This window comes from Populus euphratica, unplaced genomic scaffold (genome assembly GCF_000495115.2).
Source record: "Populus euphratica unplaced genomic scaffold, PopEup_1.0 scaffold85.1, whole genome shotgun sequence".
NCBI classification, from domain to species: Eukaryota; Viridiplantae; Streptophyta; class Magnoliopsida; order Malpighiales; family Salicaceae; genus Populus; species Populus euphratica.
The window spans coordinates 1,013,272-1,036,546 of record NW_011499898.1 but is presented as its reverse complement, the minus strand read 5'-3'; the positions used below and the strand labels follow the sequence as shown (position 1 = coordinate 1,036,546).

At 32.0% G+C, this 23,275-nt stretch overlaps 2 protein-coding genes and 1 long non-coding RNA gene across 5 annotated transcripts; 1 reads left to right on the top strand and 2 right to left on the bottom strand.

Annotated features, from left to right (window-relative positions):
• Positions 1-3,112: 3,112 nt before the first annotated feature.
• On the bottom strand, positions 3,113-8,818 carry LOC105132407 (uncharacterized). The gene is made up of 4 exons (XM_011035898.1): positions 7,802-8,818; positions 5,133-5,738; positions 4,730-5,021; positions 3,113-3,719 (listed from the first exon to the last, which is right to left on the bottom strand). The coding sequence occupies exons 1-4, from the start codon at positions 8,459-8,461 to the stop codon at positions 3,682-3,684; spliced, it is 1,596 nt and encodes a 531-aa protein (XP_011034200.1). The 5' UTR covers positions 8,462-8,818; the 3' UTR covers positions 3,113-3,681.
• Positions 4,493-4,714, bottom strand: LOC105132406 (uncharacterized). Its single transcript, XR_843570.1, has 2 exons — positions 4,585-4,714; positions 4,493-4,544 (listed from the first exon to the last, which is right to left on the bottom strand). It is a non-coding gene; the product is annotated as an uncharacterized LOC105132406 (long non-coding RNA).
• A 7,015-nt stretch (positions 8,819-15,833) lies between the features above and the next one.
• Positions 15,834-21,628, top strand: EMB3108 (DEA(D/H)-box RNA helicase family protein). 3 transcript variants are annotated; one of them, XM_011035896.1, is made up of 9 exons: positions 15,834-16,282; positions 16,381-16,653; positions 16,813-16,926; positions 17,015-17,493; positions 18,251-18,578; positions 19,453-19,605; positions 19,939-19,990; positions 20,552-20,653; positions 21,500-21,628. In XM_011035896.1, exons 1-8 carry the CDS (start codon positions 15,947-15,949, stop codon positions 20,602-20,604), a joined length of 1,788 nt encoding a protein of 595 aa, XP_011034198.1. In that variant the 5' UTR covers positions 15,834-15,946; the 3' UTR covers positions 20,605-20,653; positions 21,500-21,628. The 3 variants fall into 3 exon arrangements, with proteins under 3 accessions (XP_011034198.1, XP_011034199.1, XP_011034197.1); XM_011035897.1 differs by lacking the exon at positions 21,500-21,628 and having other exon boundaries at positions 20,555-20,794; XM_011035895.1 differs by lacking the exon at positions 21,500-21,628 and having other exon boundaries at positions 20,552-20,794.
• Positions 21,629-23,275: the final 1,647 nt, after the last annotated feature.

The window sequence follows — 23,275 nt, the reverse complement described above, 5'->3', positions numbered from 1 at the left end:
TCATGTGTTATTGACTTTTTTTAATGCCACGTGGGCTTATCAAAATTTGGTAGTGCCTTGCCCTGCTGCTCCTAAAACTACTGGGAGACTGGATGGGCAGTGGAGCTTATCCTTTTCTTTAAGTTTTCTGCTCTTTTTTGACCTTTTAATTGCATGAAGGGTTTTTTTAATAAAAAGACTCTTCTAACCTTGTTTTTTCTTTCAATTACATTAAATAAATAAGATTTAGAGTTATGATAAAAAATATCAAATTAAGTGTTAGAGAATTAAAAAGTAAAATATTAAGAAAATACTATTTAAATTTCAGTTTAGATTTTATCTTTGAAACCAAGAAGAAAAAAACCCATTAATCTAATTATTTTATACATTCAAACTCGATTATTAGGTGAACTCTTCACCCTTGTTTAGAACAACGAGGAAACTTGAATTTGATTTAGATTTTAGATAAGACTGAGAGTTTCAATTATCTTTTTTATATGAATCTAAGTTTACTTTGAGATTGGTATTTTCAAGGCAGCTCAAAAATCAGAGAAGAATTCTCAGAATTTCGACATAAAAAACAAACAATAAATCAAACTTTCTAGCGAAAAAACAAGGCATAAATTTGTTGGCCATTGAAATTTTTGATAGAACTCATCAGTATTGTGCGTTTGCATATTGTGAAGAGTTTAAATATTGTCCTTTTTAATTGCAGTATGTACATAATACATTATTTATGAGGGATGATTAATTTTTATTTGGTTTGATTTTTATAAAAAACCCCTTGATCCCAAGTCTTTACCACTTGGCCACCACTTAGATGATTGGTCATTGAACATTTTGATAGAACTCATCAGTATTGCGCGTTTGCATATTGTGAAGAGTTTAAATATTGTATTTTTTAATTGCAGTATGTACATAATACATTATTTATCAGGAATGATTAATTTTTATTTGGTTTGATTTTTATAAAAAAACATAATTAAATTGAAATTTTAAAAAATTAAAAATCAAATCAAAATAGGTTCAAATTAGTTTGGTTCGGTTTTTTTAGTTTTCTTGGTTTGGATTGGTTTTGGCTTGATTTTTTCTAATTTTTTTCAGCTTTTTTTTGTTTTTTCAGTTTAAGTTCGATTCGATTTGGTTTTTTCAGTTATAGGTTTATAAAACCAAAATCGAACTAAACTAGTCGATTTTTTTAAAATTTTAATTAGTTTTTTTTACAATTCAATTTTTTTAATTATTTTTTTTTTTAGTTTTCTCTATTTAATTAGTTTTTTAATTTTTTTTACTCACCTCTCTACTCTTTGTCCACTTTTTTCTTCCTAACTATATTATTTTATCATTAAAAAAAAACCCATGTACCCTTTTAAACAAGGAGCTGTACTTGAACCTAGATTGAGCTGGACTTAGGACCAAACAGGCAATCTAAAGGGCCCATTCATAAATGGGTAACCACGCACGCGTTGAAATATGTTGAAGAAGGCCCATAGAGCACGCGTTGAAATATGTTGAAGAAGGCCAAAAAGGCTCAACAAAAGCAAGCTCAAAGTGCAAAGTGACCAAGAGCCACCCGTGAAAGATAGATGATAATTTTCATTGTTCATGAGTTTGAATTTTTCAGTGTTGTTGGAAATTTATATAATTATTAATTTTAAAATTTATAAAATTAATTAAGATATATATAATCTAATCTAGATATCCATATTAATAAAAAAAACAGAAAGAAAGGAAGAAATATTGATGATGATTCTAAGACCTCCAGACTAGCTGAGACGTAGCTTAGCAAGAGGCAATCTCCAGTGTTAAATCTCAAAATCCCACTGGGCAGGGAAGAAGCCTCTCAATGTTCAGAAGCAAAATGGTTGCACTCACAGAAGCTGAGTTATAGGAGAGAGCAAGTATAAGATTGAAAGGAAAAATGAAATAAGGGACACACAAACTCCACAGCAATGAAATCTCTTCAAATCTAGACTTCAATATCATCTCCATGGCTAAAGCAAGGTTAATGCTCTTTCTCAAACCTCACATGTATAAATATCGACGATGATGCTAATATCTTAGAAATTGAAGGTGTATTTAGCTTCTCATCTCTAATTAAAAAAAAAATATATTTTCTTGAAAACTTATAATGATATTATGAAACATCTTTTCTTGAAAACTTATAATGATATTATGTGTTTGGATATGACTCGTAGACATACCATCACACATTATCTAACTTTTAAATTATAGTTATTAAATTTAGATCCGTCTAATAAATTAACTTAAAATCCGATTGACTTAATAACTATACTAGTTGGTGTAAAATAAAATACCAAGATAAACAAAAACTTGGTGAAACATGGCTGATTTATGATCCAAGTGATTCGACAAAATCCTGTTAAGACCCGATTTTTTTTTCAAATGTATTTTTTCTCCTAACTAGAAACATATATATATTAGTTGGTTATTAATTATTTTTAAAGTTCATTATATAAATACTACAAAAATATTTTATTTTTTAAATATGAAATTTGAAGTCTTTCGGTATTATATATTTTATATTCATAAGAAAAAAATTATTTTTTTAATGTGGAATAAAAAAAAATTTTAGTTTAAATATTTCAACTTAAAATAATAACATACTAATATAGAATTTTTTGAATATAAAATACAAACCTTTTGAACAACGTACTAATATAAAAATTTTTGAATATAAAATACAAACCTTTTGAAATAATTTTTAAAATTTTATTATTTATAAAATGTGTAGCCTATATTTATAGGAATTGTGTCTTAATTTTTTTATATAAAATATTAAAATTTTAATTTTTTTGAATTAATCCAAATTTACCCTAATAACCCAGAATCCAAATCAATCCAAATCCCATGTCCAAACCCCTCGGCTAGAGTTATAATAATATCATTATCTCACATGGCTAAGAATTACAACTCATCAGCTCCTGGTACCACATCCCATTTTGAGAAGTGTATTTTCAAGACAGAACTCATCGTGAAACTATGAACTCAAATATGAAAAACCACCTCTTCAAGAGTCTCGCATAAAATCTAGATTAACATCATCAGTTGGGTTTATCATATGATTCTTACACGGAATGACAACGGGAATTGAGACTGGCTCAACCCAAACTGCTTGAAAAATAAGATTCTGAGTAAAAAATGACCTGCGTGATATATATAGACTGAAAGTTCTGTACAAAGCAGGACACCCCTCTAGCAATAATCTAAGCTCTCCATCTCAGTTCTCAGCTAAAATAGATAATCTTGTACCACTTATCACACCGTACTTCTTTCACAAAAAGAAACCCAAGATTAACGCTTCATAGGCTGCAACAATTATTCATCGAAACATTCTTTTAGAAGGAAATGATTCTTTGACAGTCACAAGCTCTATAAGACAAGATAGAAACACTCAATTAAGCTATAAAGTAATTGTGCTATAGTGATGTTCCAATCAGACTAAAATTTTGGAGCATTATTTATCGAGGCATGGTTTAATCAAGCACCACATCGACCATCTGTCCCCAGCAATAACAAGAGCACTTTTGCTCGTGGCTTCCTTTCTCTGTTGAAATAGTCGTCCTGTTGCCTTTGAATCACCGAGTGCTTTAAAAACTAGCATATTTCAGAGGTCCAAATAGAATGTACACTACACTGCACGTAAGAAGTCACGCGGAGTGATAACCCGTCCAATGTATATCAGAGAGGAGTTCCTTGTTCGGCAAAATCACTGGCCACTGATACAACGAAAGAAAACAGTCATGCAAAAGTTCAAAGACAACAACAAAATGGCAATTCTATCGGAAATGCAAATGGGAAATGAAATTTGAGAAACAAGATTTACAGCATCATTGTTAACCAGAGTTCATTAGATGGACAAAAAACATCATGGATTTCAATCGGTGACAGAAATTTAACAAGCTTATCGTTTTCTCTAAGGCAATAGCTACTACATGACCGTTCAATGTGTTCAACAGGCATTGACACTTGCATGCATAATCTAGTTCAACAGGCACTTGATAATAGCAATCTCGATCCTAAGAGGAGCCATCTAATGGAGATATATTCTATTAAATCTTGGTTTATAAGAGATTGACAGTCATTTCTTTAATAATCTGGTTCAAAAATCATACCCCTTCGAATTCCCATGTTCTAGAACAGCACCAACAAAGCCCTTCCAAGTCCCATGTTATTTTAGTTCAACCCAAAACTATATTATTGCCAGCTTTTCAGAATAACAAATGACAATCCGGCCAACTTGTTTCACTTCAAATCCATCTAGCCTCCGATATGATATAGAACAACAAAAAGGTCTATCCCCAAATCCATCCAACATGCTCACTTACAACTCTTTCTGGAACCATGTTTAGTACCATACAATTCTATACAAGCATACAAAAATTTGAATCCCAAGAACCTGGGCAAGAAAACATACTGAGTGGTCTTTGATGGCAACCAAACAGAGCATGTATCATGAAATGCAAGGACTCTCGGTAAATGCAGCAGCAACTACACATAAAATGAATACACCTCATTCATTTCTGATAAGCTGAGATTTCAATGTTAATAATCTATAACCCAAATAGCAATTATTAAAGAAATGTTAATAATCTATAACCCAAATAGCATTGCATTGTGCATATCAGAACAACATTAAAAAATGACAAAAAAGCTCAACAACTACGCATTGCATTAGCAACACTAGAACGAAACAATATATACTGAACTTAAGCCATCATAAGCTCACCTTTGGACGATGGCTGAACTAGAATAACATGCATATCTGCATTGTTTGGAGGAAGCTGCAATCGAAGGGGATAAAGCTCTCCATTCAAAGGACTGCGAGTACACACAACAATATCCTCAAGTCCCGTATCTTCCTTCAATTTTTGTGTCAACCCATCCACCCCATTTCCCTTAAAATTCAACGAGCAACGCTCTGTTGCATCATCATCAACCTCACCGCTCTCATCAGCCACGTGGTAGTATATTGTCCTCCCGTCAGATTTCCGAGGCGAACTAGCATTAGAATCACTCGACTGAACATTCCATAAACAAATTGCCACTAAGCAGATGAAAAACCAAGAAAGAAAAGAAATTGCAGGACTTCAATCAAATCATTAAGAATAGCAGGAGAAGATCAGAATTACCCCCTGTCTCAAATAATCTCCGGATTTGATAGAGATAGAGGGTGGAGAGGTGAATTCGGAATCCAGAGAATCAGACTGAGAAACAATTTTCTGTAGATAATGAGCATGGCCAGTAGGAGACTGAAGCGCTCGAGTCTCCACAACATCAACATCCCAAAGGATCCAATCTTGTGTAGCACTCCTATGAGGAATGTCATGAGTAACCGAGTTTCTCCAAGGTGGCAACCCCCCATTGGCTCTCAAGAAGTTCCCATACCGGGTCTTGAGCTTCACCTGGCCCCCTTCTCTCACGGGTTCCCACTCGACGGACGAGTCAAATCGTCTGGGTACAGTCTGAAGGACCTTTCGACCAGTCATGCCCAAAAGAAAAGGCTGGTTAGATGCAGTGAGGTATTTACCATTGCAGGACTTGAGGCGGATAAGGGAGTCGGATCCAGGTACGGGTTCGACAGTCCATCTGGCTGTCTTGGAGGATCCATTTCGGTCTTGGGTTACGGACTCCTCATCTTCCTCCGCGAGGAGGTACTTGTCCTGGTGGCAGCGGAGACGGACAGTTTTGGCATTGAGGAAGAAATCCATCCCTGACCGGAAGTGGTTGGATTTGGTCTGTGAAATTTATCAATTAACAGTTAGTCGTAGGTAAAGTTCGAGGATATGAGAGAAGTTCAGTGATGTTTTGTGCTGAGCTCCTCCTCTGCTTCGGTTTCGTTAGGTTTCCTTGTCTTGTCTTCGATCCGTTACATGAGTGAAAAGTCGAGGAAAGGGTGTTTAAATGACTTGCCGTAATTCGGAAGCGGCAACTACGTGGCAGTTATCCACAGGGTTTAAAATTAATTCTTATTATTTAATATTGAGGGAGGGAAGGGACAGGCTTGAAATTAATCTGTCTTCGCTCCCCGAGATTTGTATGTCACCTGAAGCTTCCTTCTTTGCGTACCAGAAAGACGTTGCTTAAGTATTAAAAATATTCCATTAAATTAAACGTTATCATCAGCAGAATGCCCCCTGCCGACTGATTTCAGACGTTTTGAAAAGAAAAGAAAAAAATCAGTTTTTCATGTGTATGTTATTAAATGTGTTTTTTATTTAAAAAATATTTTTAAATTATTTTTTTATAATTTTAAATTATTTTGATACATTAATATATTTTTAAATAAAATATAATTTAAAAAATAATAATTACTACTACAATTTTGGTTATTTTTAAAATAACTTTACATCTTACAATATATATCAATATTTTAAAAAAAAAAATATTTTTGATATTAGTATATCAAAATAATTTAAAAACACTAAAAACATATTAATTTGAAGTAAATATAAAAATAAAAAAAATTAATTTTTTTAAATACTTTTAAAATACAGATACAAACATATCAAGTTTAAAAAAAAAATAAAAAATATACCTTTAGAAATTTATATTTAACTTATATTTATCCACAATTTGATCCAAACTTATTGTTTATTTTAAAAATAAAATTAGCTAATTCATAAAAGCAAAAAAATTTTTTATTAATTTTATGTGAGTAGTGGGATGTTAATTAATTTCTGGATAGTTATGTTCTTCCTTTTAATTTTCTTCCGTTTAAGCACTTATTTTCCATTTCTAGATGAGGGTGCGTGCAGATTGTAATTGCCTTTTGGTATCATTTTCCAATTTTGTCAAGACGTGTACCTAACGTGCACGTGTCCCTAGCAAATTGCCACCATGGGAATTAAGGAGCCCAGACCTGACCAAACATATATTTGGGGGTTTTTCCTTGCATTTCCAAATTATTTTTTTAAAATACATTAAATAATTATTTTAATTTTTAATATAATGCCTCTCACAGTGTATTCATTCATTTCATCATAAAAAAAAGGTGAAAATAGCTCCTTCTAAATGAAAATTTAGGCTCTAACAGTGTTTTTTATGTATCTATCTGGGCAGTTTGAACAATGTATCATCCTTAATTTTTTATTTATTTATTTTTGATAATGCATATTCAATATTAATTATAGCTAGTTCCTCATAATATATAGTTGCTCATACTCTTTCTCCTCTCTCTGTTTTTTTATTTTTATTTATTTATTATGGTTTTAAATCATCCCATGAATGCATGATTTCTTTATTGCGATGAATGGACAGTGCCCTCTAGTCTCCAAGGTTTATTTTATCCTCAACAAGATGGCTTTTCCAAGACCAGAAAGAGTAACCCTAGCCAGTGATGGCGCCTGCGTATTTTATATTGCAATTTTTTTATTATCCTATTAAAATAATTATATTGTTTACTATATGAAGTGTGGCATGCAATGGAAACCACGAGGCACACCTCTCTCTTTTTTAATTTGATAAATAGGTTTAAAATTACCCTCTTTTGATGATGGATGTTTAAGAGTATAATAGATTAGGGCTCGTTGTTGATTCGTGACACGAAGATAATAAGATGGATGGAATATGTTTTTTTTTTAAATCCACATTAAGATTATTTTAATAGACTAAGTTCTCATGCATAATCTAATTAAACAAAGGAGAAGAATTAGTGTGGTGATTAATAAAAAAAAATTCGGGAAAAAACCAGAATTCTCCAATAATTCTAACCAAATTCCAAATAATTAAGATAATCAACAAGCTGCCTGGCAAATTAACCAGAAACAATTTACCAAGTTTGAAGACAAGAAAAGCATACCTTATTATTTGGGGACGAAAACAGTCTTGGAAACATTGACTTTGCTAAGGTCAATCTCGGCGGCCGCGCAGCCGGTACAATTGATAGCTGAGAGGCTCGTCCCGGGCTATTATAATCACCGGAAATAGCTACAAGAACATCATCGGGTACTGTAGAAAAGCTCGACATAGATGACAAGTAATCCACCAAGGAGTCGTTTTCAGGCACTTGCACTGCCTCAATATCCCAAAAGATCCATTTTTGTGCTGAGCTAGTGGGAGGCTCATCGTGAGTAACTGCGTTTCTCCACGGCGGCGCCCCCCCGTTAGCTCGCAAGAAATTGCCACACCAGCTCTTAAATTTAACCTGAGACCCGTCTCTTATAGGCTCCCACTCCATCTTACTGTTGTCTGTAATATCTTCAGGCACTGTTTGCAGTATTTTCTTCCCAGTCATGCCTAACAAAAAGGGCAAGTCGGAGGCTGTGAGGTATTTGCCATAGCAGCTTCTGAGACGAATAACATGGCTTTTTCCACCGACCAGCTCCACAAACCATATGACAGCTTTCCGTGATATGCCGTGTCGTGTTTGACGAACAGTTTCTTGGTCGAAGTCCGCGATCAAGTACTTGTAAAGGTGGCTCCGGAGCTTAATTGCCTTTGTCTTGGTAAAAAACTCCATCAGCAATCCAAAGTGCCGTCCTCACCCGTTAAATAGCCAGAGACAACTTCGTATTGCTGTTTGTTATTGAAAGACTTGATGAAAGTATACAGCTCAAGATTCAAGGATTAGCGAACAGGAAATATGGAAGGGAAAACCAGAAGAAAGGGTGTCCGCGTTTGTGATTTTTCTCTAGGCAGACATGGTGGGGAGAAATCTAAAAAGGTTGTTTCAGCTTGTGTCTTGTCTTTCTTGTAGTTACTGTGCTCGCTAATTACACCGTGCTTTTTGTTTCTTAACTTGCAAGGTTGCTAGGCCAAAAATGAGGGTACGATTAGGTCCATGGACCTCAATAATAAAGATGAAATTCCCTGGATTTATAAATTATAGGGTATTTAGGATCCTTCGAGCTGTAGTTATAAAAATCAGACTGGATTAGTGAATTGATATATAAATTTAATATGAAATAAATTAATTTATTTTAATTTTATTAAAATTTATGTTGATCAATCAAAAATTCATTAATTTTTTTTAAAAAATTATCATTTTTTTTTAAATTGAGAGTTATACGCTGTACCCATGTCGGATCATTTGATTTTTCTTTTTCTTTTTAGTATTATTTATTTATTTGAAGAAACAGTAAATTACGTTGATTAGTCAAATTAACGGAAGTAATATCCCAAAACAATATCGGCCACAAGGCGCATTTTCGTCCTCCAACGAGCGCACATACACGGCTTATTGTTCACGCGCAAAAAGCAGCGACGCAAGAGAAGGACGCCAGGGATGGATGAGGCCACGGGGTAATTATTGTCCACGCGCATCAAGAGCGTAGCTTCAATGCTCAAGTAGAAGGAGATGCGACCTAGTAGGCTGGTTACCACGCGTGGGCCTGCGCTCTGCCCCTGACGTCTTCTTCCTCTAGAAGCTTTGAATCGCTAGAAGAAGCTAATTTGAATTTTCGGCTAACAAAAGATAATTATTTTTTATTTCTATTTCAATTTTCAAGTTTTAAAACTCATCATTCAACTCAGAGAATTTCAGAGGTTAAAATATTAAAAAATTAATCTTGCTATTATTAACCAATTAATTAGCACTCATAAATTAATAATTAAATTTAAAAGAACTGAGAATTTTTTTAGTAGAAAAACTAATGATTTTTCTATATTAATTTTTCATTCATTTATAATTTATTTATTTAAAATAAATTTTCAATAATCCCTATATAAATAGAAATTATGACCTAAATATTTATGAAAATTTACTAATTTGATAGATTACTATATCAGAATAATTAGTTTTTGCCTTTGAACCTTCCTTGTTGAAATACTATTGAACTTATTCGGCTAAATAATGAACGTAATATCTTGAACTATCTATCATTTTATGTAAACTAAGATAATAGTATTCACATAAATCTCTATCTAAAGATTTTTTTTTAGTTCTCACTATTGTGTTTTTTTATTATGAACAACCCTTGGATTTATAAGCGCTTTAAAAAATAAAAATTTTTATAAAATTTTTAAAGAAACGATCACATTTTTCACTCATATAGATGATATTTATTAAAAATATTACTTTATACTCCACTTAGTGTACTAAGATATAAAAATCATTAAAAACCCATTTCACCCTTTATCACGTTGTAGCTAACACTTATTTCATCACATGAATAAATAAGAAATAATAATTTTTAGTGCTATACATAATATTATATGACTTAGTTTTTCATTTAAATCTAAATTTTGAAATCTCTAATCAATCAGGTATGGTTGCCATCATTACATTCTTTCATCTGTTTAAACCCACTCGCTTTGATGAAATATATACAAGTTCTCTCGATAAACCTATGATTAGTAGATTCATAATATTGTCCTTTGACTTTATAGAGTCAATGAAAATAATTCTATTAATAATTCTATTTAAAAGCAAATATTTAATGGTATTAAGTCTACAATGTATATGTTTAGACTTACCATTATACATACGACTTTGTGTCATTCTAATTACCGACTGATTGTCGTAATGGACATAAATAGCTAACATTGATTGTGAACAACATGGAATATCTTCTATGAAATACCAAATCCATTTAGCTTTCTTTACAACTTTATTACGGGTAATAAACTCTAATTTTATCATAGATCTAGTGATACACATTGTGCAAGGGGAAAACGCATTACTCTTGATGCATCTTACCTACGGTGAGCTATATTATTAATTGATTGTTAATTTAAGACATGTTTCTATTTGGTGGTCTCATCTAAGGTTCAAGATAGATTTTTCTTCGTAAGGAAATCTTTACCTTATCAGGTAAAATCCTAATCGTTCTAAGGCTCTAATTTTAACATTGCATTTATTTTCTATTTTATATTTTTAATACTTTACAGTGTGATTTTATACTTTCAAATATTAAAGTATACAGCTAAATTCTAACATTTTGAATAATAAACTAATTGTTGTAGGATCTTTTTGTATATTTAAAACATGATAAAAATGCGATTTTATCATTTTTAGGAAATATACATGAAAAGCCTTTAGAATTTGATTGTACACATAAAACCAAAACATATTTTTTTATATTTTTGAAATGATGAATTTCTTTTGAACTTTTTTAGATTTTTTTAAAATTTAAGAGAAAATCGGATATTTTTAATATCGAGTTTGTATTTTACAGTGTAAATTTACAACCCAATATTAGGTGAAAGTGCTAGAAAATCATGCGAGGGACTCACAAATAGTTTTAAGATGATCTCTAAATTTTTTCAGAATTTGTTTTTTGAATTTTAAAGGGTTGTTTGGCTAAACATGCAAATATAGACAAATTAAGTCTAAAAGAAAAAAGGCTTAGACAAACACACCCGTAGCCTACAATCACAGACATTAAAAATCTTTAAGGGCGTGCTTCACAAACATATCTTTAAGAGCAAAACATGGGCTTATTGCTTAATGAAAAACATGGCAAGTTAAACACACCCTTATAGATGAGTTTAGGTTTGGGCTTGGCCCAACCATATGAGCTAGGTTTATTAGGTTTGGGACTAATAGGCACATGCGAGCTAGGCTCATGCCCATCCTAATCTAATTGTTGGGCCAACATATTCTTTTTTAGGTTGGACCTAACCCAACCATTTAGTTTGGGCTGAAACGAAGGTCCAACCCCATTACTTAGGAATCACTAACCTGATCCCGTGTTAGCTAGCAAATGCCAATAACATGAATTATTTCTTCGTGTTATTGGCACTTGTTCTAAGAAGATAAAGAGTAGGGAGAGGATTACTTGGCTAGTGGAGCCTTAGACTTGGTGTGGTGGTTTGCTGGTGGAGCTCATGATGGATGTTGTTATAGTTGAAAAAGCTGCGGTGGGGAAGAAGAGGTAGTTGTTGCTGGACATGGTTGGTGTTGGAGTTCACGTTACTGTCTTCAATAACTCGGCTAAAAGGGAAATAGGTTGCTGCTGCTGATGATAAGCTATTGACTGAAAGTTATGCTACTTATAGTGGTGCTGCTTAGATTGATTGCAGTGTTGCCATAGAAATAGATGAAAAATGGTATTTGAGTTGGTTTTTTTGTTGGTGTAAGTGGAAATGGTGGAAAGACAGTGAAAAGAGGTTGGAAAGTGTGATGTTGGGATTGGACCGAAGGGTGTTTTTATTTGGTGTCTATGAAAAAAAAGAGAAAGAGTGATGGTTGTGTTCTTTTCTCTCCTTTTTAAATAGAAAAGTTGGTGCACGAGATATGTTTGTGCTTCGGTCTCTCCTCTTCTCAATGGATTTCACCATTATTTATAAGGGTTGAAAAAAAGGTATGAAATGCTTATCTGGTATGAATCGCAACCCTTAATTCAAATGGAAAGGATCTCATTGTTGGCCAAAAGTTAACATCACAAATTGCAAAAGTTGGGTTGCACAAGTTGTTGTCTTGGGGATGACGCTGCGACACCTACAAAGACGACCACCCAACAAGAATCTAAATGGGGTGTAGTACAATGTCTGATTATGAGAATGATGGTTTGCTTGTTTTGTTTGGTGGAGAGATGAGACATTAAATATATTTGAAAAACAATAATTCAGGCAGCTTTTCAAATAAGAAGATTGAAGATGATGAGTAGTGTTAAATGATGTTTTATTTTTTTTTACCTTTGTTAACCAAAACGATGTCATTTAGATCCAAAACACATTGTTTTGGTCAAAATAACATCGAAACGTATCGTTTCAATTAAATAAAATGATGTTGTTTTTGCTTTTAGGTTTAAAAATCTCATATTTCAATTTCAACCCTCAATCTTCTAATTTATTCAATAAAGTCCTCAGTTGAATTTTGATTCCAAGAATCAATTCAATTTCACCCTTGTCAAATTTTAAAATGACCCTATGAGTTTAATGCCTTTTCATTTTGATCACTAGTTTTGAATTTATGCAAATTGATCTCCAACTGACCATTTAGCTCTCAATTTGCTTAAACTTCACCTCTATTTTCAACCAAATTGAATTCTCAAAGTTTAGCTTTTTTTTAAAAAAATTTCTTAGTTTTGGATTTATACAAATTGATCCTCACTTAACTACTTAACTTACAATTTGCTTTAACTTCACTCATGTTTTCAACCAAATTGAGTCCTTGAAGTTTAGTGTCTTTTTTAGAAAGGTTCTTAGTTGTGAATTTTTTTAATTTGATAGTTAATTGATCTTAAAATTTGTTTTTTTTACAATTTTGTCCATAATTTCAACCAATTAACTTCAAAAAAATTAATTTTGGTCATCTAAAAATTTGATCTTCTTGATTAAGCCTGAATTAGGCTTTCAAATTTAATTTTAATCAATTAAGTGCCTAATAAAGTTAATTTAACCCATTAAGAATATAATTAAGTCTTTATATCTAATTAAATATTTTAATTTAATCTAAATTAATTTTTAAACATAATTAAACCTTTAATTTAGTTTATAATTAAATCAAATTAGCCTGAATTAAATTCAATTACTACTTTTAAGAGAACTCAGACGCCATGATAATGAAAGGGAGCTTGTTGGAAACTCCCATTATGAAACTTGGTGTTTTTTTTTTATTATTTAAAAAAAGTTTAGAATTGTGTTAGTTATTGCTTTACAATATATTTTTTATTTAGAAATTATTAAAATATTTTTAAAAATTTATTTTTAACATAGAACATCAAAATAATCTAAACATATATATATATATAGACTTCTCAAAAGGCACCCGGCTATCCGTTTCATTAATGAGAGTTAATTATAAAACTTAGTTCTTGTAGCTTATTGAAACTAACTAATTAATCCATGAAGTATTTAAATGATTAAATTAGTTCTTTGACCAACAATTGACCACTCTATATTTAGTAGCTTTATTGTTTCAAAATCTACTCCTTTACTAATCAAAATTTCTCATTTTTCTCTTTATTTTTACTAATCAAAATAACCCTTTTCGACCCTAACTCAAAAAACCGAGACCCCTCTCTTTCTCACGAACAAATTAATAGAAGAAGAAAAAAAAGATAAAGAAAAAGATAGCGAGAGCCTCGTGATTCAATCAATCGAAACCCTAACTGATAAATAAAAAAAAACCCCGTGTGTTGTTCCCATCGCTATCGTCCTCCTCCTCCTCCTCCTCCTCTCTCTCTATATAATAATTGAACCGATCCATTAATTGTAAGCCAAAGGAGAAGAAGAGAAATAGAATTGGTCTGTTTGCATGCTAGAAATAGTGATTATGGCTTTGACAGAGTGTAGTTTGTGAGTTGCCTGCTGCTTTTGGTTCTTCTTCTTCTTGGTTCTCCTGATCCACTGCTTCATTTCAAGCAATTTGAGCCATGGAGCTCTCAATCTTTCTTGCCTTCAATGATGTCCTCGTATAGTTATCAAACACTCGGCCAGGTTTGCTTTCCACAAGCAAAACCGAGCCCGGTTCAATTTCAATGATTTTTTTTATTAAACTATTTAATTTAATTTAATTTTTATTTAAAATAACATTATTATTTTATTAAAAAAATTAAATAATAAAATTTGGATGTTCATCCTATCAACTTAAACCTAGAATCGAGTGTCATAACTATTTTAAATGAATCTAGCTACAATATTTCTTATTTATTCAAATTATATTTTTATATTTATAATAGAAGTAAATTATTTTATAAATCATAGAGATTAAAATGAAACTTACTGAACATTTATTGTATTATAAAATTTTTTGCAAGCAAATAAAGAGATACAATAAACTATCATATTACATTACGTTCTATTAACAAAAATTAATTGAGGAGGGGGGAAATCATCGTTCCCTTATCACAAACACTATATATATATATATAAATTTTATCTTTTTAATTATTTTTATAAAATTTATTATTTAATATTAAATTTATTAAAGATTAATCATCATATTTTATTTTGTTTTATTTTTTATAAGGTTATCTTAATCTTATAATCTGATTGCGAGTTTTATGGGTTAATCTAATTAACTTGGTTTTTTTTATAATTTTATTATTTAATATTAAATTTATTAAAGATTAATCATCATATTTTATTTTGTTTTATTTTTTATAAGGTTATCTTAATCTTATAATCTGATTGCGAGTTTTATGGGTTAACTTAATTAACTTGGTTTTTTTTATAATTTTATTATTTAATATTATCTAATTAACTTGGTTTTTTTTATAATTTTTTTATTTAATATTTGAATTAATTTTTTAATTAATTTATTCCTTCAATATTGAATTAATTGAGAATTAAACTGATTTTTTAATTAATTTATTCTTTCAACATTGAATTGATTGAGAATTAAATTTTATAATTTATTTTAATTTATTTTTTATTTAGTTATTTAGATCTCATGACTCAAGCTCGGCAAGTTAAACTAGGTCGATTGAAGTCTTTTTTTTTTGTTTTTTTAATTTTATTTATCAACGCTAAATTGATTAAGAACTGAGTTTTGATGTGTTTTTTTATTTGCTTTCTATAAAATAATCACAGTTTGATAACTTTGATCATAAATTTTATATGTTAATTTAATATAATATTATTTTTATATCTTTTTAAAATATATTTTTAAATTTTTTTAGTCAAATTATATTTTTTTTTCTAGTTATCTAAATTGTTTTTAACCTTATCAAGTTAATTAAATCATATCAGATTAATCCTATATAATTTTTTAAAAAATATTTTTTTGAAATTTCTTATAATTAAATTATTTTGAAATTTATTAAATTAACTGAATGATTTTAAATTACTCTATACATAATTTTAGTTTTTTTTTCATTTTAAAAATACATCAGTGTTGCATGAATATTTTTGTTAATGGATTTTAAAAACTTAATTTGACCTAGCATAGCGGACAAATAATCTAGTTATGTCCAATAAAATATATCATAAATATTCATAAAGAATAAATTACAATAGCAAAGGGTTTATGCTAAAACCCTACCCCAGAATCCCCTCTATCATGTCCTCCTTTCTTCTCCAGCCAGAAAACGAAGTAATCATCGTAAGATAAAAGAAAATGCTTCATCAACGCTCTCCTGCTTCAATGCTCCATTCCTCGTATAAAATACTTGCTCCATCATCACTTCCTCCACGACAACCTAAACCCCTTTCCCAATTAAAGCCCTCGTTTTCATTTCTATCCTCTCCGCTTCGAATCCGCTTGTTTTTCCTCAACCCAAGAGCAATTCGAGGATTCGCCACTGCTGTTGTCGCCGAGACTAAGGCAGCTGAGACTAAGACAACCGAGACCTTCTTTTCCGACCACACTGTTTCCTGGGCTTCTCTTGGTTTGTCTCATCCGCTCTCTCGAGCTCTCTCCAATACTGGCTTTTCAAGACCCTCTCTTGTTCAGGTGTCTCTTTGAAACATCTATGCGTTTCCTTCTTTTCTTTTCTTTTATGTTAACCATGTCTCAATGATAGATAATAATAATCGTTAAATGGTTCTTAGGCTGCGGCTATACCATCAATTCTTTCGGGAAAGGATGTGGTTATTGCAGCGGAGACTGGTAGTGGTAAAACACATTCCTACTTAGTTCCTCTAATTAACAACAGGCTATCTGCTTCTGCTTCTCAACAAGGATTGACTCCAACCCCATCTGGGCTCTCTCTTGTTCTTTGCCCCAATGTGTTGCTATGTGACCAAGTTGTCAGGATGGCTAGTGGTCTTTGTGATGATGATGGCCACCCACTTCTTAAAGTTGCAGCTGTCTGTGGCCGACAGGTAAGTGATCACCTAACTCTTCTTGTTTGATTACAGATGGGCAATGGCTTGTTTTTTTTCTTTTTTTGGCTCTCCATGTCTGTGACTTTTTTCAGATTCATTCTCGGGGTTCTTTTAATTATTAAGAGTATTGTGAATATGATGCTGCTTTGACTGCAGGGCTGGCCAGTCAATCAGCCGGATATTGTTGTATCAACACCAGCTGCCCTTCTGAATAATATTGATCCGAAAAAACAATCCCGGTCCAGTTTTATTCGTGGTGTAAAATATGTGGTATTTTCCTCGTAACCCATGCTATTTGTCAAAGTTGGTTGAGGAACCATGTATTTTTAGTTTATTTGTTGTCTGTGATAATTGTTAGGTGTTTGATGAAGCAGACATGCTTCTCTGTGGGGGATTTCAGAATCAAGTTATCCGTCTCATAAACATGCTTCGTTTTGATGAGAAGCAGCTGTCCCGTGCAAATAAATCTGCAGTCGAGGTTCCTCAGGGAATAGGTTCTGATTCTCTAGAGCGTTTCAGCTCAGAGGATGTAGAAGACCAACAAGAATCAGTCTTGGAAGACGATGAAGAAGACCAACAAGAATCAGTCTTGGAAGAGGATGAGGATTTTGTTGCTGAGTTTGAAGTTGAGGACATAAAAGACGAAATTGAGGCCGGGCCCATTGACAGAAAAGACTGGAGGAGGGTGAGAAAAAATTACGAACGCAGTAAGCAGTACATTTTTGTCGCAGCCACCCTACCAGTCAATGGAAAAAAAACTGCTGGAGCCATGCTGAAGCGAATGTTTCCAGATGCAAATTGGATTAGTGGAACCTATCTTCATTGTCACAACCCTAGGTGCCATTTTCAATTGTGCTTGCTAGTTGTCGTTCACATATGTTTATTTTTCTTGTCTACCAGCAACTCATGTGTTATATTGCTGACTTTCTGTCATCCACTGCATGTAAAACAGTTTATTTTGGAATTCATATTGCTGCTCACACTTGCATGAACTAACATGGAGAGGAATGATGATATAAATCTATAGCTACAGTATTATACCAATTTGCAACTCAGGAATTCCCTGCATTAGTTACGGACATGTTGAGTCGCATCTGCATTTTCCTGATATTGGTTGGTCACTTGAAAATAGTCGGATCTTAATTTTTCACTGCCATGCAGAATAATGGGTTATTTATGCGAGTTCCATGTTCATTGGTCCAATGTTCCCTGTCCTTGTTGGAAATATGCACCCATGGTTGGTTGGGTTTCGTTGGTCTATCAGAGTTATCTCCCTGAACTCTTGTTGGCTTGTTGCTTCCTTCATAGGCCTTGCTCACACTACCTATAATTGGGTTTGATAAAACTTGTTTTTATCCTGCTGCTTGTCCAAGTAGGATGCTAGTCAAGCCGCCACCTCCTGCAATGACATGGGGCTTCAGAGGCTCTGTCCTGCTGGCAACCTGTAATCGAAAATCTAAATTTTAAGTATATGCACAATTTTTCAAACATGTTCCTGCTACACATGGTGGCGTCATTAATTTGTAGTTTATCACATTTGCTCTCTTCAGTATGTTGATTTTATTACCGATTTGTTGTTTCTTTTGCCTTTCAGATTGGAGCGAAAGTGGGTTGAAGTTACAGTTGATACCCAGTTGCATGCACTCATTGAGGCGGTGAAACAAGGATTTAGATCTGACATGTTAGATTATGGGGCTGGTGTGAGTAGAACTATGGTTTTTGCAAACACTGTTGAGGCTGTTGAAGCAGTGGCTAAGATATTGGGTAAAGCAGGAATTGAGTGTTTTCGTTACCATAAGGACAGCTCTTTGGAGGAACGTGCAAAGACATTGGTTGATTTCAGAGAAAAAGGTGGAGTTTTGGTGTGCACTGATGCTGCTGCACGTGGAGTTGACATTCCGGATGTCTCACATGTTATTCAGGTTCTTCGTCCAATCAATTACTTGTTACTTCTTGTTTCTATTTCTTACATTTTCATATTGATCACATTCATTATTCTCTTCAAGACTCGCAGGATTGAATAGTTTTCTTATATTGATCACATTCATTATTCTCTTCAAGACTCGTAGGATTGAATAGTTTTCTCAGCCTCATCAAGGACTTCTACTTTTGTGGCTTTGCAAAACTTTTTTCAGTCAATATTCAGTGGAAAGTCGCATCATTTTAGTTTCTTTCTTTGTGGAGGATGTCTCATTCTTCTTATTGTGCTTATGACTTGTTCCTTTTTCAATCAATTTCTCTTTTCTTTTTATAAAAATTGGTCACGATAGCAGGAAATCCTGGCAATGTTTGGTATTAAAAAAAAAGTGAAATAAAATTGTAGAGTATAGTGAAAAAACAATAGCAGACATAAAATTAACAAAAACATGCTACTGCCCATGGAAACAAGAGATATTCTCATCTCATTGATAGTATCAAACACAGTGCAACTTACAGTTTGCAACCATTGGAGTTCTATTGGTGTTTGGATTACGGGAAGGGAGACTGAGATAATCCACAAGATTGAAAATTAAGAAACATGATGCAATTTTTAGGAGATAATTATCACAGAGAAATATCATTTGCCAGAGTTTCCCTTTAATGTTTTTTTTTCTTAGGACGTGTCTGCTCTAGTTTTGAGATGATAAAGTTAAATGCCTAACCAGTGGTTAGTTCTCCTTCAGAACAACCTGTTACATTTATCAGACTTGGACTTAGTTGAATTGAGTTAATCAGATTACAGCTTCATTTGCTTGAAATCACAGTGCATAAGCCATACATTTGAAGCTAACTTTGGTTGTAATTGGTACATTCCAGGCAGACTTTGCCACCTCTGCTGTAGATTTCTTGCATAGAGTTGGTCGCACAGCCCGGGCTGGTCAACATGGACTTGTCACTAGCCTGTATACTGAATCCAACCGGGATCTTGTTGATGCTATTCGTCAAGCAGAGAAACTGGGTCAGCCTGTGGTAATTGTCGAATCATGCACTTCTGGTTCAAGTAGTTTACCAGCTTAACCATTCTAATATTCCCCATGCTTAGTTAAAAGCAGCAATCTTTTCTTTGCTCACTCCTCCTCCCTCTTTTTTGAGGGATGAGGATGCAACACCCTGTGCTACTGCTCCGCAATAACTTAGTGGTCATTTGCTGATTTAAGTGCAAGTCGCCATTCTGATCCATGAGGAATACTGACTAATCAACAAAAATCAGCGCTTGAGTCCTAGCGCCTGAATTAATTTCTATATTTTTTTCTCGGTTGCTTATTTGCATCTTCCTAATTTCATGTTTTTGAATGGCTGCAGGAGACTGCTTTTAGCCGGAAAAGGAGCTTCAGGAACAAACTTAAGAAGAGAGGTAGGTTATTTGTTTAATGCCATTTTATTTTAGCTCAAGGGAGGGACCAAACTGAAATTTCTAAATCGGTCTGCATTTTTGTACACGGGAAGAAAACATTCAAAACCATGCAAGAATCCCAATCCTCTTATATTTACAGGGAAAGGAGATGATTTGAGAATTGCCAAGGCAAAGCATTTGCCTGGCCCTTGGTTATCCAAACCATGCCCATAAAAGCTTCCTTGATGAAGTGGAAAATCAACTTGTTATTTTCTTGGTAATTAAAGAGCAACAAACTCAATAGTTTCAACTCTAAATCATAAATGACTTCCTTGAAGTCCTTCCCTGGATGGAAACGTTGAATCTATTATCCTCTTATGAAAAACCTTTTTCATTTGCTGAGGTGTTTTCAGAGGTCAAATCTCCAAAGGAGCTTGTGATGTAGCAAACCTCTGCCCAATTTTATATTTAAATTGATAATATTTCTTTGTTATGGATTAATTAACAATGCCCTGTACCAGCTGGTAAGGGGCAGTTTGATTGTCATAAAATTTCTAACTGATTGTCATTGTGCTATTTTAGCAGGTTTTAGCAAATTGATAGACAAATCAACTGTTGCATTGACGAATGCTTAAGGAACTTGGATGAGAAAGAAGCAGATACCCTAATAGTTTGTTTTGTTCAATTAGTTACCTTTAATTATCATAATACCCATGTAAATGTATTCTTGGTTGAATTACATTGATTATGTCTCTCACTTTGTCTTAAGCAACCCTTTCCATGATCAGTTCATTAATTGTATACCAATATCATCTTTAGCCTAAATTGCCGACCCGGTGTAAGTCTGCACTTTGTTGCTTTGCTGTAGCAAGTTTACCGTGCAGATAAACTTCTTTCCTCTTTGGTACAGGAAAGGGTTCAAAGGCCCAGCAGCTAAAACTCTTTAACATGGAATACCAGCTATCCAAAAAAAAAAAAAACCTCTGCATTGTCTCTAGAATTACACTTTTCCCTTTGAAATTTAGGGCTGCCGCTGCCTGCTGGTGTGTTATTCTGCGATGCCTCCCTCCTCAGCCAAGTTCTTAGGATGTGCTCTATCCATGGGGAGTGAAGCTGTAACACCCCCAGCTATAATTTCATCTTGGTCCCCTGTTATTCTTTCATGTTTTTCTTTGCCCAAGAATTCATTTTTATGTGCTTTCAAGTCCCTCTATTCTTGAAAGATTTTATTTTAGTTTGTTCCATCCTTTTTATCATTATTTTTTTAATTCATCTTATTTATGGATCATTTTTTTTCATTTCTCTTGGTTTACGAAAGTTTTTGCTCGGCGGAGTTGAACAATTGTGAAGATTTTACGAACCTTGTTTTTTTCATTTCTCTTCATTCAATTTTTTTTTCCGGGGGTTTACGAAAGTTTTTGCTCGGCAGAGTTGAACAATTGTGAAGATTTTACGAAAAGATTAATGGCTTAATCTACTTGGTGAACAAATTGACAAATTAATCATCTCCTAACCATGATATTTTTGCTAGACAAATGAAAATCTAAGGGCATGTAACGGCATGCTTTGCCACGGCATCAAGGAGTTGATGGATCTAGGGTTCTTGGCTTGGAATGCTACCGAGGAAGAAGTTTCTCCACCCTTTTGCCGGTTTAGTAAGAGGGGATAAAATTTTATATAAGAAACAAATTAAAACAAACTATTAAATTTAATTTTTAATAAATTTAATATTAAAATAAATAAAAAATAATTTAAATAAATAATTTAAAATAATGATCTAAATTAATTCAGGTTAGTTTATACAATTCATGATTTAGATCATGAGATCATGATAATATAATAAAAAAAATTAAAAAAAATATAAAGTTTAATTTTTAATTAACTTGGTATTGAAAGATAAAATTTAAAAAATTAATTAAAAAATACAAAAAAAAATTTAAGTCAGCTAAAGTTAATTTGTCATGCTTATAATCCAAGTCATGAGATAAGTATAATCTTATATATCAAAATAAATTATAAACTTTAATTTTTAATCAATTTAATGTTAAAAAATAAAATTAAAAATTTTTAATTATAAAAATTTAAGTCAACTAAATTAATCCATTAAATTTATGGTGAACACACTTTTGTGAGGGTATAGTAAAATTTCTTCTTTTGTTAATTATATATCCAACTCAATTTTATATTAATTTGAAATTTTAATGATATAAAGGTTCTTGTCAAATTTCTATTGCTTCTAATTTTATTTAAAAAAAATTCAAAAAATTACTAAAATGTTTTGGCTATTTTTTTTTTCATATGCATACGAAAAATTTTCAAATCTTTACTTTGTTTTAGGAAGCTGAAAAGCGATTAAAAACTATTGGTATTTTTTTTTATTTTTATGCTGTATTTTTTAATATTTTTTTATGACTTCCTCAAAAGTTTTATAAAAAAAATAAATTGAAAATCATAGCTATGGAAAAAAAAACATATTTACTTTGCCAATTGTTTTTCATCAATTAGTCCATGGTTTTTATCTTCATTTAGGCCATCTTTTAATTTACAAGACTCAAACCATCAAATTAGTATTTACTAATTAGTTTGCGATAAGAGAGATTAATCAAAATTTATTTATTTTTTTACTTTTAAAATAAAATAGAAAATTTGGCTAGCTTGAAAAGTTGTGAAAAGGAAATCCCAAGTGTATTATATTAAGTCGTAAAATTCCTCAATTGGATATGTTTGGTGGATATTTTGGAAAATTCTAATTTAGGATTAGGATATAAAAAAAAGAGTAAAAGAATATCTATTTTTCATTTTATCTCTTTTAACTCTTTTTTCACTCATCATCATATTTGGTCTCCTTTTCCTTTTCTTAATATACATTATTTTTCTTTTCTTTTTTTTACAAATTATGCCTTTTCTTTTGTTTTCTCTATTTTTTTCTCTATTATTATTATTATTATTATTATTATTATTATTATTATTATTATTATTTGATTAGTGTCTTTGATCTTCATAAGATTCTTGAAAATCTTTATTCCCTTCAAATAAAATTTGAGATAAACTAAATCTGATTTTTCTTTTTTAATTTTAGCTTAAAACCCATCTTTATAATTGTATTAAATGCTTATTTAATGATTTAATTGTTTTTAACTCATTTATTTCTTTTAGATCCACCCATCCTTATTTGTTATATAAAAAAATATATCAAATGTTTCGAACTTATTTAATCTAAGAATTAATTGATCCTTCCTCAATGTTTTTCCACTGTTTCCCTTAATTTAAGATTTTATATAACTTTTTTCATCAATTTCTTTTCAT

Coding starts and splice junctions, on each gene's coding strand:
- LOC105132407 (XM_011035898.1), bottom strand. CDS start 8,461: ATGGAGTTTTTTACCAAGACAAAGGCAATTAAGCTCCGGAGCCACCTT. Junction 5,022..5,132: donor GAGATTATTTGAGACAGGGG/GTAATTCTGATC, acceptor TGGAATGTTCAG/TCGAGTGATTCTAATGCTAG. Junction 3,720..4,729: donor AGTTCAGCCATCGTCCAAAG/GTGAGCTTATGA, acceptor TCGTTGTATCAG/TGGCCAGTGATTTTGCCGAA.
- EMB3108 (XM_011035896.1), top strand. CDS start 15,947: ATGCTTCATCAACGCTCTCCTGCTTCAATGCTCCATTCCTCGTATAAA. Junction 16,654..16,812: donor CAGCTGTCTGTGGCCGACAG/GTAAGTGATCAC, acceptor CTTTGACTGCAG/GGCTGGCCAGTCAATCAGCC. Junction 16,927..17,014: donor TTCGTGGTGTAAAATATGTG/GTATTTTCCTCG, acceptor GATAATTGTTAG/GTGTTTGATGAAGCAGACAT.